Source organism: Euprymna scolopes, chromosome 5 (assembly GCF_053919585.1).
Source record: "Euprymna scolopes isolate OS-2025 chromosome 5, ASM5391958v1, whole genome shotgun sequence".
In the NCBI taxonomy this organism is placed as follows: Eukaryota; Metazoa; Mollusca; class Cephalopoda; order Sepiida; family Sepiolidae; genus Euprymna; species Euprymna scolopes.
Window position 1 is genome coordinate 18666882 of NC_136486.1, and position 13489 is coordinate 18680370.

At 35.1% G+C, this 13489-nt stretch overlaps 1 protein-coding gene across 2 annotated transcripts in view; it reads left to right on the forward strand.

Annotated features, from left to right (window-relative positions):
• Positions 1 to 13489, forward strand: part of LOC145276717 (something about silencing protein 10-like) — a 53315-nt gene that overhangs the window by 14247 nt on the left and 25579 nt on the right. For both annotated transcript variants that reach the window (XM_080127921.1, XM_080127922.1), the window contains exons 2-5: positions 1305 to 1422; positions 5377 to 5427; positions 8084 to 8213; positions 10408 to 10485. In XM_080127921.1, the coding sequence (XP_079984047.1) occupies positions 1305 to 1422; positions 5377 to 5427; positions 8084 to 8213; positions 10408 to 10485 (377 nt within the window). The remainder of the gene's footprint in view (positions 1 to 1304; positions 1423 to 5376; positions 5428 to 8083; positions 8214 to 10407; positions 10486 to 13489) is intronic.

Consider the following 13489-nt stretch of genomic DNA (forward strand, 5'->3'; position numbering starts at 1 on the left):
TTTTTTTTTTTTTTTTTTTTTTTTTTTTTACATGGGGGTCACCACTTATCAAGGCCCAAAGGCCACTCAGGAATAAGGGTTATTGCGTGTACAGTAATCAATGAGATAGTATTGTAGTAATCATTAGTATTGGGGGTTTTGATAGTGTCTTACTTAAGGGGGCGGTTTGTCAGGAGTTTGTTTATGTTGGACTTGAAGACGTCCAAGTTGTAGTCAGGTGGGAAACAGGCAAGCAGCAGAGAGTTCCACTGGCGTGCAGTTCTAAGAAAGAAGCTTTGCTCATGGAATCTACGTTTGGATTTAGGCACAGATAAAGAGTGGGGAAAATTATTGACAGTAGTTTCAGCCAGACAGGTGTTTTTCATGAAAGATTGGCGAGAGGGGACGAGGGATTGGAGCTCAGGCGAGCACCTGCCATGGAAATAACGATAAACCAAAGACAGGCTCGCAATGTCTCTTCTGTGGGAGAGAGGTTGCAGGGAAGAGAAAAGGGCATCCCCCACTAAACCACGAGATTATTGAGATATTCTAACTTTTGACTGGAAGGATGTAAGTGTTGTGTTCAAATTCTGTCGCAAAGACAATTCTTTTCACTGATTAGCTAAAACAACTAGAAACATTGTCGACAGGTATAATTTACACTTCGAGTGTTTATGTGAATACATCTCGGCTGCTTATTTGACAAAAGTAATCTACCACCAGCAGACATGCTTTGTCATTAATAGTCAGATTTAAATAGCAATTTCTTTGAATTTACAAATCGTATCAAAAATATTAAAATACCATTTTAAAGTAAATTTTATTGTGAATCCAATTATATAAGTTTTATTTTGATGGACGTAGGAGAAATGTACTTATTACTGATTTAAAAAAAACTATGAGTGCAAAATTAAGTAGCAGTGTGCACTTTGTCCAGCGCTGAACGTTATGGTGTCTGGTATTGCTACTCCAAAAACAAAAACAACGGCTCACCTTTCCCCCCTTTTCCTTTTTCCATTTTCTCTTTACAAAACAACCAAACCAAACACCATGAATAAATATTTCCAGATATAAACAACTTGAAACAAAATGTTTTTTCCAAAATTACTGTATTTGACATTAAATAACCTGAAAAGGGTTGATGTTTTATAAAACAAAGCGACTAAACCTAAAAATATTTTGATTCAATGGATGTCCATCATGAATGCAGACTCCACAATATTATTGGTATTACACAAGTAATTGCATGTACATACAAGAGAAATTTGTTTTTTTGTGTAATTGCTACAATTCTTTGCCGTAATAAAAATTATTTCTCTTTTCAGCAAAAAATCAAGGATGCCTGTAAATCCAAAAATGTCAGATGAAGACTCAGATCCTGACCCAAACTCTAGCGAGTTTTACTACGATGATGTCGATGAATTCCATGCCAACAGGAACAAGGTAAAGCAATTTGGTTATATTGAAACTTCTATCGTACACATGATGGCCGAAGGTCGGTGTTAATCTGAAAAAAAATTATACAAGGTTTCTAATAATCTGAAACAACTGTTTTAATAACTTTTAAAACAAATTAAAATAAAGGGTTTTGTGATTTTTGTATTTTTGAGATGAGGATTTATAATTTGTATTATTTGAGTTAATTGGACTTCTGTTCTCATCTTGAGTGTTATTTGCACAACATTTAAGTTGATGTAACCTCCGACCTTCTTCCAGTGCATTTTGTCAAACTGGCAAACAACGACCAAAACATTGAAGTTCTTTGCAGATTACAGAGTTTGGCAACAAAATTACTGAGTTCGACAAGATACATTTGAGGAAGATAGGTTACATCGGCTGAAACATTGTGCGAATAACACTCAAGATGAGAACATTCGTCCTAATAATCCAAATAATACAAAGTGATTAGAATTATTAAGTTTATAAATAAATTAATACTTACATTGTAATTGACAATTGTTTAATTAACTGCAAAAATAGATTTTATAATTTGAAAAATGTAAGAAAAAAAAAAGTTAAATTATAAATTTGTAATTTTGAAATCTGAAAAAAAAAAAAACAAACAAGTTTTGTTTCAAATTTATTTATAAAAAAATACTAATTTTATTTTCACAATAAAAGTGAAAAAAAAAATTTTGTAATATATTTTTTACTGCAAAAATCATAAAAAAATACTATTTGCTGGCCTTAGGAGGATTGCATACTTTTTCAAACTAATATAGGCCAAAACATTGTAAGAAAAAATACAGATTCAGTGAGCTTGGATATTTTTTACAGGTTTTAAAGTTTCACTCTAAATAAATTCTTATGTCTTTACTATCAAGGAAGGTCAGTACAGTCAGGAAAGCAGGAAACAAGGAGGGAATTATAAAGTCTAGCAATCTGAAGGAAGAAACTATTAGAGTAGGAGGGTTTCCAGCATCTTGGGACCTCAATAGTGAAGGGGTGAGATTTTGCTGCCTTTTAAGTTAGTTGGAAGTATGTACGTTGAGGGGACACAAATGAGTTCATCAAAACGCATTCCATTAAAGTACTTGTAAAACAAGCACATCGATGCAACATTGTGGCAATGGGATGGAGCTTAATTGATAGTGCAAGACCTTTTTCTTCTGGAAATTGCTTGAGACGAGGCATAAAGCAACTTAATGTAAGGAGCTAAGAATGAAAGATGATTATTGCAAAGACAGGAAATGCCTATTGACATTAGTCTTGAAAAGACAAAGCCTGTAGGTAGAAGGAAATCAGTGAGCAGGAAGAGTTCCACAACCTTGCAGTTCTTGGAAAGAAGTCACTTGAATAGGAAGCTGTATAACAATGAGGTATTAAAACAGTGAATCGATGGAAACCACTAGACCAACGAGTCAAATGAGCTGGAACAAAGGAAGCAGGGAATAGATCAAACAATTCTGAAAAAACACATGCCATAATAATATTTGCAGAAAAGACTGAGACTAGCAACATCACATCTGTGAAAGAGGGTGCAGTGAAGAAGAAAGGGTGGGACCAATCAAATTACAGATATGTTTCTGCAATTTATTAATGACCTTCGAATGGGACAGAGATTCACCAGGCCAAATATGACAACAGTAGTTCATACTTGGTCTGATCGTAGATTTGTAGAGATAGAGAATAGCTTCGGATGTGTGAAAGTGTTTATAGAGAACTGATTTTATGAGACACAGAATAAGCAATGGATTCAATATGAACGCCAAGAAAGATTTAATGATAAAAAGATACCAAGAAGTTTTTAGAGTGGAATTCTTATTGAGAGCAGAGCCATCCTTAAGAATCTCAAAAAAAAGCTACAATTGAAAGAAAATTGCTAAGTATTAACAGGATTAAACAAAATGAGCCTTTTCTTATCCCAATCCATAACTGAACCTAGGTCAATTTCTACATCAGCTGAATATTTCAACTAATCAGAGGAAGATTGACGAGAAACAATATCAGAAAAGAGGATGGTATCATCAACATAGATGTTAATTTTTTTTAACAATATTCTATGCAAGATCATTTATATGGAGAAGTGTGTTGGACCTTAAGGAAAACCAGCATTGATAGGAAAAGAAAATGAAGAGCTACTATCCAGAGTTACTCGCAAGCTTCAATCAGAAAAAAAAAAGACCTAAGAATGTCAGGAACTTTATCACCAATACCATAACCTCAAAGTTTATGGAGAAGACCAGGATCATCTTTGAAATGTCAAGCCCAATGACCCTACCCTCTCTTGAATTATCCATAATCCAACAAATCCATTCAATTACAACAGTTAATAGATCAACTGTTGAACAAAAACCACAAAAGTCATATTGAACATTGCTAAAAAAAAGTCCAGACTTTCCAGAAAAATGAATAAGCTTCCATTGATCAACCTTTCAAAAACTTTGCTAATAACAGAGAGAATACTAACAGGACGATATTCAGTTGAATCAGACTGATCACCAGCATTTTTACAGATAGGAACAACAGAGGACAGGAAACGGAGATTGAATAATTTTCAAGAGGATAGAAGAAAGTTCAAGCGCACAATGTTTGAATACAGCAACAGAAATCAAATCAGGACTGGAAGCCTTAGACTGGTCACAACAGGCAAGAATTCTAGCAACATCTTTGGAGTAATAATTACACAATCAAGAGACTGATCCGAAAGAACAGCACCAAAATCATCGAGAGAAGAATTGAGACCCATTTTGGATCTTGTCTAAGAGTGAGAGTAAATGACTTTAATTTTCTTCAGATGTGTCTTGTTGAACTTTAGAATTGGTATGAAATTTGAATGGAATCCTTTATTTAATCCCCAAGAATAACTTGTTCTCTTCTTTTGTCAGCCATAACCAGGTAGAAGTTTTAAGAAAATTTTAATTTTATTCTTAGTATTGCCTGTATTGAGAATTGAACCGTCAACCCCTAGAAGACTTGCATTTTGAACTATTACTTAGCACTTTACCTGTTTCCCATGGATTCTTACAAACAATTCAAGTATAAATTTTAATCTATTCTTATGACTTGTAACTATAAATTAAATTTCATGCTATAATTGTCCACAAAAGAGTTTTCATCTAAATGAAGAGCCAACACTATATTATTGACAATTATTATTTGTGTCGACATTTCTTGATTTAATATATCAAATAACCTAATTTCGACAGAATTCAACCCAGCTCTAAACTACAACCTTACTCGCTTGATAGCTAGCTGGCTTCTTTCCTTCTCGCTTTATACAGATGCTTGATTATCTCAATCCTAAATCTCTGGTGCCTCTTAGAATTCCAGCTGATGTATGTTACTTTGGTATTAGATGATATTTTACACTTAAAAGCAGTTAGGGTTGGCTATTTGAAGTGGACATTATTTTTTCTAGAAAGAATCCCATCTCTAGTTGTCATTTGTGCATGACATTTTCTAAAGGATTGTACAAGTCAAATGTCAGGGTATATCCTTGCATACAAACCAGCACCAAAATATGCACAGCTTTGTTTTTTCCATCAATCGGATTTGTTAACACAACTACTTATACCGTCTCTCCCCTTAATGTTTTATGTTAGTTATTTTTTTTTTGTCCCTCAATTGAACCTAGTAATTCACTCCTGTTTGTCTGAACTTTTCTCAATAACCATGCCTTAAATTATTTTGAAATTTTTGCATGAACATTAGTCATGGTGAAAGTAAATTTTTGCCAGAACGGATTTTTCGAGATAACTCTAGTTGCTCCCGTAGGGGGCATTATAGCGGTAAAATTGATCCCAAATCGTTCATCCGTACGCACTTTTCTTAGTAACCACGCCTTGGACTTTTAAAATTTTGGACAAACATTAGTCATGGTAAGTGTAAATTTTTCACAGTTTTGCATGCTTGGCTTGTTCTTTTTTTAAACTGATGTTTATTTTCTCTTTGTAGATCTCGTTGGACAAAGCAGTTTTGGCTGATGATTCCACATCGGAAGATGAGGTTTGTAATCGTTTCTTTTTTCTTTTTGAAAACTTTAAATTTCACCAGAATGTAGGAGCATTAAAATATTTAGAAGCGAATTTGACAAATAATAAAATCATTATTCAGCCAATGACGTTGAAAATGAAATCAAATTTGATGGAGGTGGATTAAAAAGTTTGATACGGAAGCATTTTTTTTCTTTTCTTAAGCTGCCACCATTTATTGAGACCTAAAAGTCACTCGAGGATAAGGGTTAACCTGAGCACCAGTTGAGTGGTGATAAATACAGTGATGATTGGTAATGATGATGATGATTGGGTAGAATTTAATTATTTAAGAAGACAGCTCAAGAATTTGTTTGCATTGAACTTGAAAACGACCATGTTGTGATCAACTTGGAAGCAGCTCCATGGTATTGTATTCCACAGACGTGCATGTTCTACATGCCAGAAATAGTACAATTTACATCTTTACGGCATATTAAGGTATAGTTTGAAAGATAAAATAAGAAAGCGATTTCTTAACCAACTGAAGTTAATTTGTTTTCTTTGTTGTAAAAAAAGGCTTAGTTGATTACTTAAGCTATCTCTGTTTATGAAACATTGGCTATAGTTTTTCGTGACTGAATGATATTTTTAGGGAATTCTTATTTCAGTCACGTAAATTCTTTTGATTTGAGAACAAAATGCATGCTCGAGTCATCTTTGTTTTTCTTTTTCCCAGGATGAAACGTTTGCTTATTCACCTAAGCAATAACAGCGGCCCTTTTTTTTTTTTTTTCTTTCTCTCCTAACGGACAATAACATGAATGAAGCAATGCTCAAAAATGAAAAACTTCTGTTGAAAAAAAAAAATCCATCTTTTTATGTTGCCACTTCAGACTCTAGATGGATAAAAATTCAGACATGGACAAAGTATATCCGGGTGGCAAAGGAATTGAAATTGTTCAGAAGTTTTTATGTTGGTGTTACCACTGGAGCACAGGGTGGAGCAGGTGCTAGGGTGATTTCAAGAGTTAGCATGGAGTAATTTCAGTGAACTTTTGTTATTACTAGCCAGATGAGCGTTATCACAGTTGACTAAAGAAAGAATCTATTAGGCATGTGTATGCAGTGTGATGCATGGAAGTGCAATCTGGACAGTGACTTTTGCTTTTTAAATATAGAGGAAATTCTGGACAAGAACCAAGTTCTGTAGGGGTTGCCTTCTATGCATATTTGTTGTTGTTCAACTTTTTGCACTGGTTGGACATGTAATCCAGCCTGATGGACCTGCTAAAAAATGTGCTTCTGTGGTCCCCAGAGGTCTAGCGATGAGCTGGGAGGCCTCTTTGTTATCATTAAGACTTCTCTGGAAAAGGACGCTAGCCTCTTGGAATTGGAACTTCTGCCTAGAATGAGTTGGTGAGCATCATGGCATACCGACTTGGTCAATGTTATATTAAAAAAAATGAATGTATGGAAGCAAGAAGGAAAAACAAAGAAGTTTAGTTTAAATTTTTATTCAGGGTCAATGCGATTATAGCAGGTGCTGTTGGTGATGGTGGAGGCGGTGACGAGGATGTTGATCAGCTGTTTGGAGTAAGGATAGCGGTCGGTCAGCAGGCTCTTGGGAGTTGTTGGCAAAGAAGGGGTAGTCTGGACAGCTGCTGCAGGTGTCGTCTGGTGTGAGGTTAATGATGGCTAGGGCTGCTGCTGATGTTGTTTTAGGTGAAGTTGACGATGGCTGGCAGCTGTTGGAATGTCTGTGTCAGTGGGAAACCTCACTGTTTGGCGATCTAGCCTGTTTTGCTTGGTTGTTGAAAATCAGCTGTATTTATACTTGGCTCGCAATTGTAGTTGAAGACATGGTTCTGGGTGTTGATACGTTGTTTTTGTTTTAGAGCTGTGTTAGTTTCGATGTCTTAACGTATGGCAGGAAGTCATCTGTTTGGGGGTTATGTCCACTTGTCTACATCAGATTTATGCTGATAAACTTGTGGATGTATTCAAGTAAAAATTATGTTCTCATAGTGTTTCATGGGTTAATTATTTGCGTTGATGTACGTGCAGGAAGATCGTCAGTCGTGATGTTCATATTTAAAACTTGATTCTTTTTCCATTGAATGGTTCCCTCCAGTTGTTTTCTTGCTGGGATGACTTGCGAATTATGTTGCTGGTGTAGACAGAAAAAATCAAGCTTTGACATTCTTATGTGCATTTGGTATGTCCGTTTGGTTTATGTTGACAAACAGGGTCACTATCACTGCTCCTGCTAATTTCATGTTTTTTTTTTTTTTTGTAAATCTGGAGGAATATGTGATATAACATCAATGTTTTACCATCAATTGATGGATGACTCCAGACAGGAAAAGACAAGGTTTTAAAGTATCAGTTTCCAATTAAACAAAATATTAAATTTTGAAGCAAATAAAACTACTTGTGTTGTTTATGGACCTTTTTTTTTTTTTTTTTTTTAGTGTCATTATTTAGAAAACCATTCTTAACATGGGAGGGAGGATCTTTGTTAACTTTTCTGTACTTTTCCCTAACAATTTAATAAACAAGAGATACTGTAAAAATTGAATTTAATTTGAAAAGCGTATTTATAAAATAGCATGGTACATAAACTGCACATGCGCCAATAAAACTTATATTAAGACGATTTCTTTTTCTTTTTTATGAAATTTTCTCAGGACATGGTGTTGGGGATCGAGTCTGATTCAGCTGAAGAAGATCAAATCTATAATCAATGCAAGCAACAGTTGAAGGCCATCAAACAGAGCAGCCGGAAAGATAAATTCAGAAAGAAGAAAGATCTGAAGGGTATCATTATTTTTCATTTTTATATTTATTTTTGAAAATGCTTGCAATTCATAAAGAGAAAACTGATCAAATTTTTAGAAAACAACTTCTTTTTCTACTATTTCTAACCTTGAAGATTTCTTGTTTTAACTTGTTAATGAATGTTGGTGTATTAATGAAGATTATGGCTGGCGATGAATATGTGTGCGTATATGTAGCCCATGAATGAGAGAAAGTAGTGGAAGAAATAAGGATATTTACAGTTGACTTGACAGACATTTTATTTACGAGGAGGCAATACATGAAACAAATTACATCTATAAGTTTTAGTCTGATATTACTTGAGTTTGTGTGTCACAATTATCACGGACAGAAGTAATATATCTCTATATATCCATTTATCTAGATTCAAAGTTGTTTTGTTGACGCTTACCAGCATTTGTTTCATCCTGTTCTCATGTCTTCATCTGAAAACTCGCATATAGACGTGAAAGGGAGGTAATTCCGCCTGAAATAAGAGTTAGCTCCCCTTGATCGTGGTTCTATCGTCCTAACAACTTGAGGGGTGATACTATAAAATGATTTTGTACTCCCATAGTTTAAATTTCAAAGTACATGAATGTTTCTTTTGTTACGCTGCTTCTGAGCAGATATTTCCATCTCCTAAGACATTCACAACAAGAACTTATTTTGTAGTCAATAGTACAATATCTATTAGATTGGAGACCTTTTTTTTTTTTTTTTTTTTAAATGCATATACCACTTTTGGTAAATTTTTTTCCAATGTATTATTTAATAAATGTCAGTGGCACTTGCCAATCTTAACATGGGTAGAAGAGAAGTGTTTTGTAACATGTATGCCCATTAGTATTTTTCAGTTTGGAAAAAACATGACCTCCATTAAAAACAAAATGGGTTACATTGGATAATAAAGATCTTAATATTCACAAAACTACTTGTCTGCGCCAAATTTAAATGTGATATTCATTTTCAGCATACCTGAAAACTCATAAAAGTTGTCAATTTAATAGTGAATGCTGAGATGGAAAGAAAGAAAAAAAAATGCTCCACTTTTATTCTGAGGTCAAAAATGCAGTTTAAGGCAAAGAAGTCCAGACATGTTACATATGTGAAAGGTAAACAGAAAAAAATTTAGTATACAATATGAGGTGATGTGATATCGTCTGTTAAAGAAGATCCAGTGAAGAGTTTAAGATTTTACGTTGGTGCATTAAATGACAGAAGTAAGAGAGCTGAAGTATAGCAAAAAAAAAATAAAGTGTGAAAAGGATTACAAACTATCATAATTGCACCCTGCAAGCTGATTGGTCGGAGTGTAACCAAATCACCTAGCAGGGACAATTATTCTGCAAGAGAAAATAACTTCTTATTTATGATTGTTACAAGTGTTATGGTATGCATTTTTCATGTTCCAAAAGAAGCAATCAACAATAAAGACAGTTTACATATTTACAATCCGCAGAATTTATTTAACAAAGAAGAAAAGAATTTGCACGTTTGTACAGTAAACATATTTTTGCGTTAGTCCATGCAAGTCATTGTTAAAAGTGTGGACGTGCCGTAAAATTTGGCGGTGAAAAAATCTTTTCGCATGCCTCGGCTATGACCGCTTGGTGAAAAAGAGAAAGGAAGTCAAGTGTCATAGCGGAAACTTGTGGCGCCACGATTAACTGTCAATCACTGAGGCCAAAGGGCAGACAATTACCCGTTCTTTGTTTTTCAAATTGTGTTCAGGTGTTTGCCTCACTTAGCAGTATTTATTAAAACATACATTCCTACACAAGTTTTGCCTGACTTGTGTATGCGTGAGTCGGCACTAACCCTATTTGGATTTTACCACCTTCCTCTAAAGGAGGAAGTTTCATGGGAGTATGAAATTCACAAGCGGTCCACAGTCGCATGTATATCCCTGTTAGGGGAGATGACAACATTAGGTTTTTGCAACTCTTGCAGGGAGGTGTTAACATCCTCCCACATACAGTTCCTGGAATTGCCAAATTAGTCACCCATTTGCCTGACTTGGCCACCATGTGATAGCACAATACTGTTAGGGAATTTGAATTCATAAATATAAAGGTTGATGGGATTTTTTTTCAAACTAGTGTAATTATTTATTTCAAGAGAGAAGAAAATGTGTGATAAAATATATTTTTGTATTTAATTTATTTTACCTTTTTATATTTATTTTTTTCAGATGAAGCTGATGAATTGAAACAGAAATGGGGGGACAAGAAAAGTCATTTTTACGGTGGACTTCAGGATGCTGAAATAGGTAAGAGCATTTTCAGCTTTGTGAATGTGTAATGCATGCATCAAGTAGGATGCTGAGAACAGATGGCCTTGTGCCAGATTTCTGCAGGTGCAAACAGAACATAAAACAATATGAGATTTCCCTTTTGAAGAAGAATATGAACATGACAGCCACAGAGTACACAAGTGATATAACTAATACATTTAAAGATTTATGAAACTTCCCTTGTGTATTCACTGCACTGGAATTGATTGTCCTGTTCATGCCGATCTGAAATTGTCGTCTGATCCAGTCAGCACTTCAACAAAGAAATTCTCCCTCCAAATCAAAAACCACCTAAACTAGTTTAGTAACAAATAATATTTGTTTCTTTGGAAATTGCAAGTGGTACTCGTTTTACAAAGACGAATAGCAGCCTTGTAGAATTAGATTTTTGCCTGACTATATTGAAATGCATCAGTCCCATTAACACAGTCCTTTTGCTGAGAACCCCTAAAGGATTTAAACCTGCCTGGAGAGGCACATGACTAACTGGCCAGCACCCCTGCATAAAATCAACTGCCTCAAACATCCAGTTCTCATTTCTTTTCTGGAGGAGAGCCGGCTCTGACTGCCTCCCCTTTCCATCTCTTGAATTTTTTTCACTCCTGACTGATTCTGACCTTTGTAGTGATCACCATTCAGCCACCCAGAATTTGACTACTTAAGATATCTACTGGAGATAATGGCCAGACAGTTTCCATTCAAAGAGGACTTTTGGACATCACTTTTTGCAAACAGGTCAGTTTCAACATGATCCCTAGTTTAATGAGAGCCTTATTTTACTTAAAACAAAGACATCTCTTCGGTGATCAGACTCTGGCCAGAGACATTTTGAGTCCTCTGTACCTCCTCTCTTCCTTTGAGCATCTATTACTGCAGCATCTGCCTTTCATATGTACCAGAAAAACAGGCTGTGCAGTGCATTTTTACAGATTCAGGTTTTTATGGTCAGTGTGCATACATGAAAAAAAAAAACATATTACACCTACAAGAGATTGCCCTTTTAGAGGATATGGACATGAATGTCACAGTGTATGCAAGCGATGTAATTAATGCATTTTAATTATAATATAGCTAATGTATTTTATTTCTCTAACTACAAAGCAGATCTAATCTTAAAATCTGTGTTTTCAGTTCTGAAATGAAGAAAGCTCATTTTCATAATACTCAATTTGTGTTATTCTTTCGACTTTGTATGTGGACAGGCATTGGTTTGGCTACTTTAGTTTAAATAAAGAAAAAGTCTACATTTATAACGGAAAGAAAAAGTCTACATTTATAACGGAAAGAAAAAGTCTACATTTATAACGGAAAGAAAAAGTCTACATTTATAACGGAAAGAAAGCGTCTACATTTATAACGGAAAGAAAAAGTCTACATTTATAACGAAAAGAAAACGTCTACATTTATAACGGAAAGAAAACGTCTACATTTATAACGGAAAGAAAACGTCTACATTTATAACGGAAAGAAAACGTCTACATTTATAACGGAAAGAAAACGTCTACATTTATAACGGAAAGAAAACGTCTACATTTATAACGGAAAGAAAACGTCTACATTTATAACGGAAAGAAAACGTCTACATTTATAACGGAAAGAAAGCGTCTACATTTATAACGGAAAGAAAGCGTCTACATTTATAACGGAAAGAAAGCGTCTACATTTATAACGGAAAGAAAGCGTCTACATTTATAACGGAAAGAAAGCGTCTACATTTATAACGGAAAGAAAGCGTCTACATTTATAACGGAAAGAAAGCGTCTACATTTATAACGGAAAGAAAGCGTCTACATTTATAACGGAAAGAAAGCGTCTACATTTCTTTTGAAGAAAATCATTATTTCAGTTTGTTTTGAGTTTTGTAATACTATTTTGTTTTGATTTCCAACATTGATCGGAAAGAACTTTCATTTTTGTCTTATTACATTTGTAATACCACCCTGGGCAGGTTCTCGTTACATACATGGGCAAGAAACTGCACTAACCCTAAGTCTCGGTGACTATACTCTTAACTCTGTCTAGTAGTGAACCATTCAAGGGTGACCAGACTCTCACTGGAAAATACTGCTCAGATGCTTGGAACACATAAAACAACCCTAAGTCTGTGGCAACACTGTTTACTTCAGGCAGCTGTATGTTGCTTTGACTTCGTGTTGAGTTCTCTTTTCACAATAGCTTAGTCTGTGTCTTCACCATCTAGGCATCAAAGTAGACCTGAAATCAACTACATCCTCAATTTGACAGGCAATCAACAAATGAAGAAAAACCAATGATCATTTTTCTTATAAACAAAACATAATTATTCACTAAAAAAAACTCTGATCATTTAGAAGTCTGACTCAAGATGCAAATATTCAGGGACTGATGGCTTCCATTAGTAAAGTTATGGCGAATAACCCTAAGTCCGGGGGCTTGGCTTTGCACAGCATGGATTCGGTAGCTTGGAGCAGAGTGGAACTTAAATCAAGGGTTCTCTTTCTCTGTATGATGTGGCCTCTCCGGCCTCAGAAAATGTGCGTCTTAAATCAGAAGCTTCTCTCTGACTGGTGTGAAAACCCCAGGCAGCTGGCAGAGGGTTTCTTGAGTCTGGGATTTTTCTCTGGTGTGAAAGCCTCAGGCAGTTGGCAGAGTGAGTCCACAAGACTATTTTTGCCTTTCTTTATATTGAGAACCAGGTGGGCTTATCCCTGCCTTCAATTCCCAGAATTTCACACTCTCGGCAGTTTTTGAAATTCTCAAGTTGTAAAAAAAATTTTCATTTTCTTCTTCATTAAATCTATAATCTCTGACTGCCACTCTCAACAGAAGGGTTCATTGCCTTCACTCTCTATTGGGTCTCTATCTTTCACCATCACTCATATGGGAGTTTCTCTCCTTTTTTTGCTTCATTTGCATAACCAAGATTTTTTTCCAAGGGCCATTTCATATGAGTACAAAAATAAATAATTTGGTTATCTGAATAAAATACGCATCAGGTGCG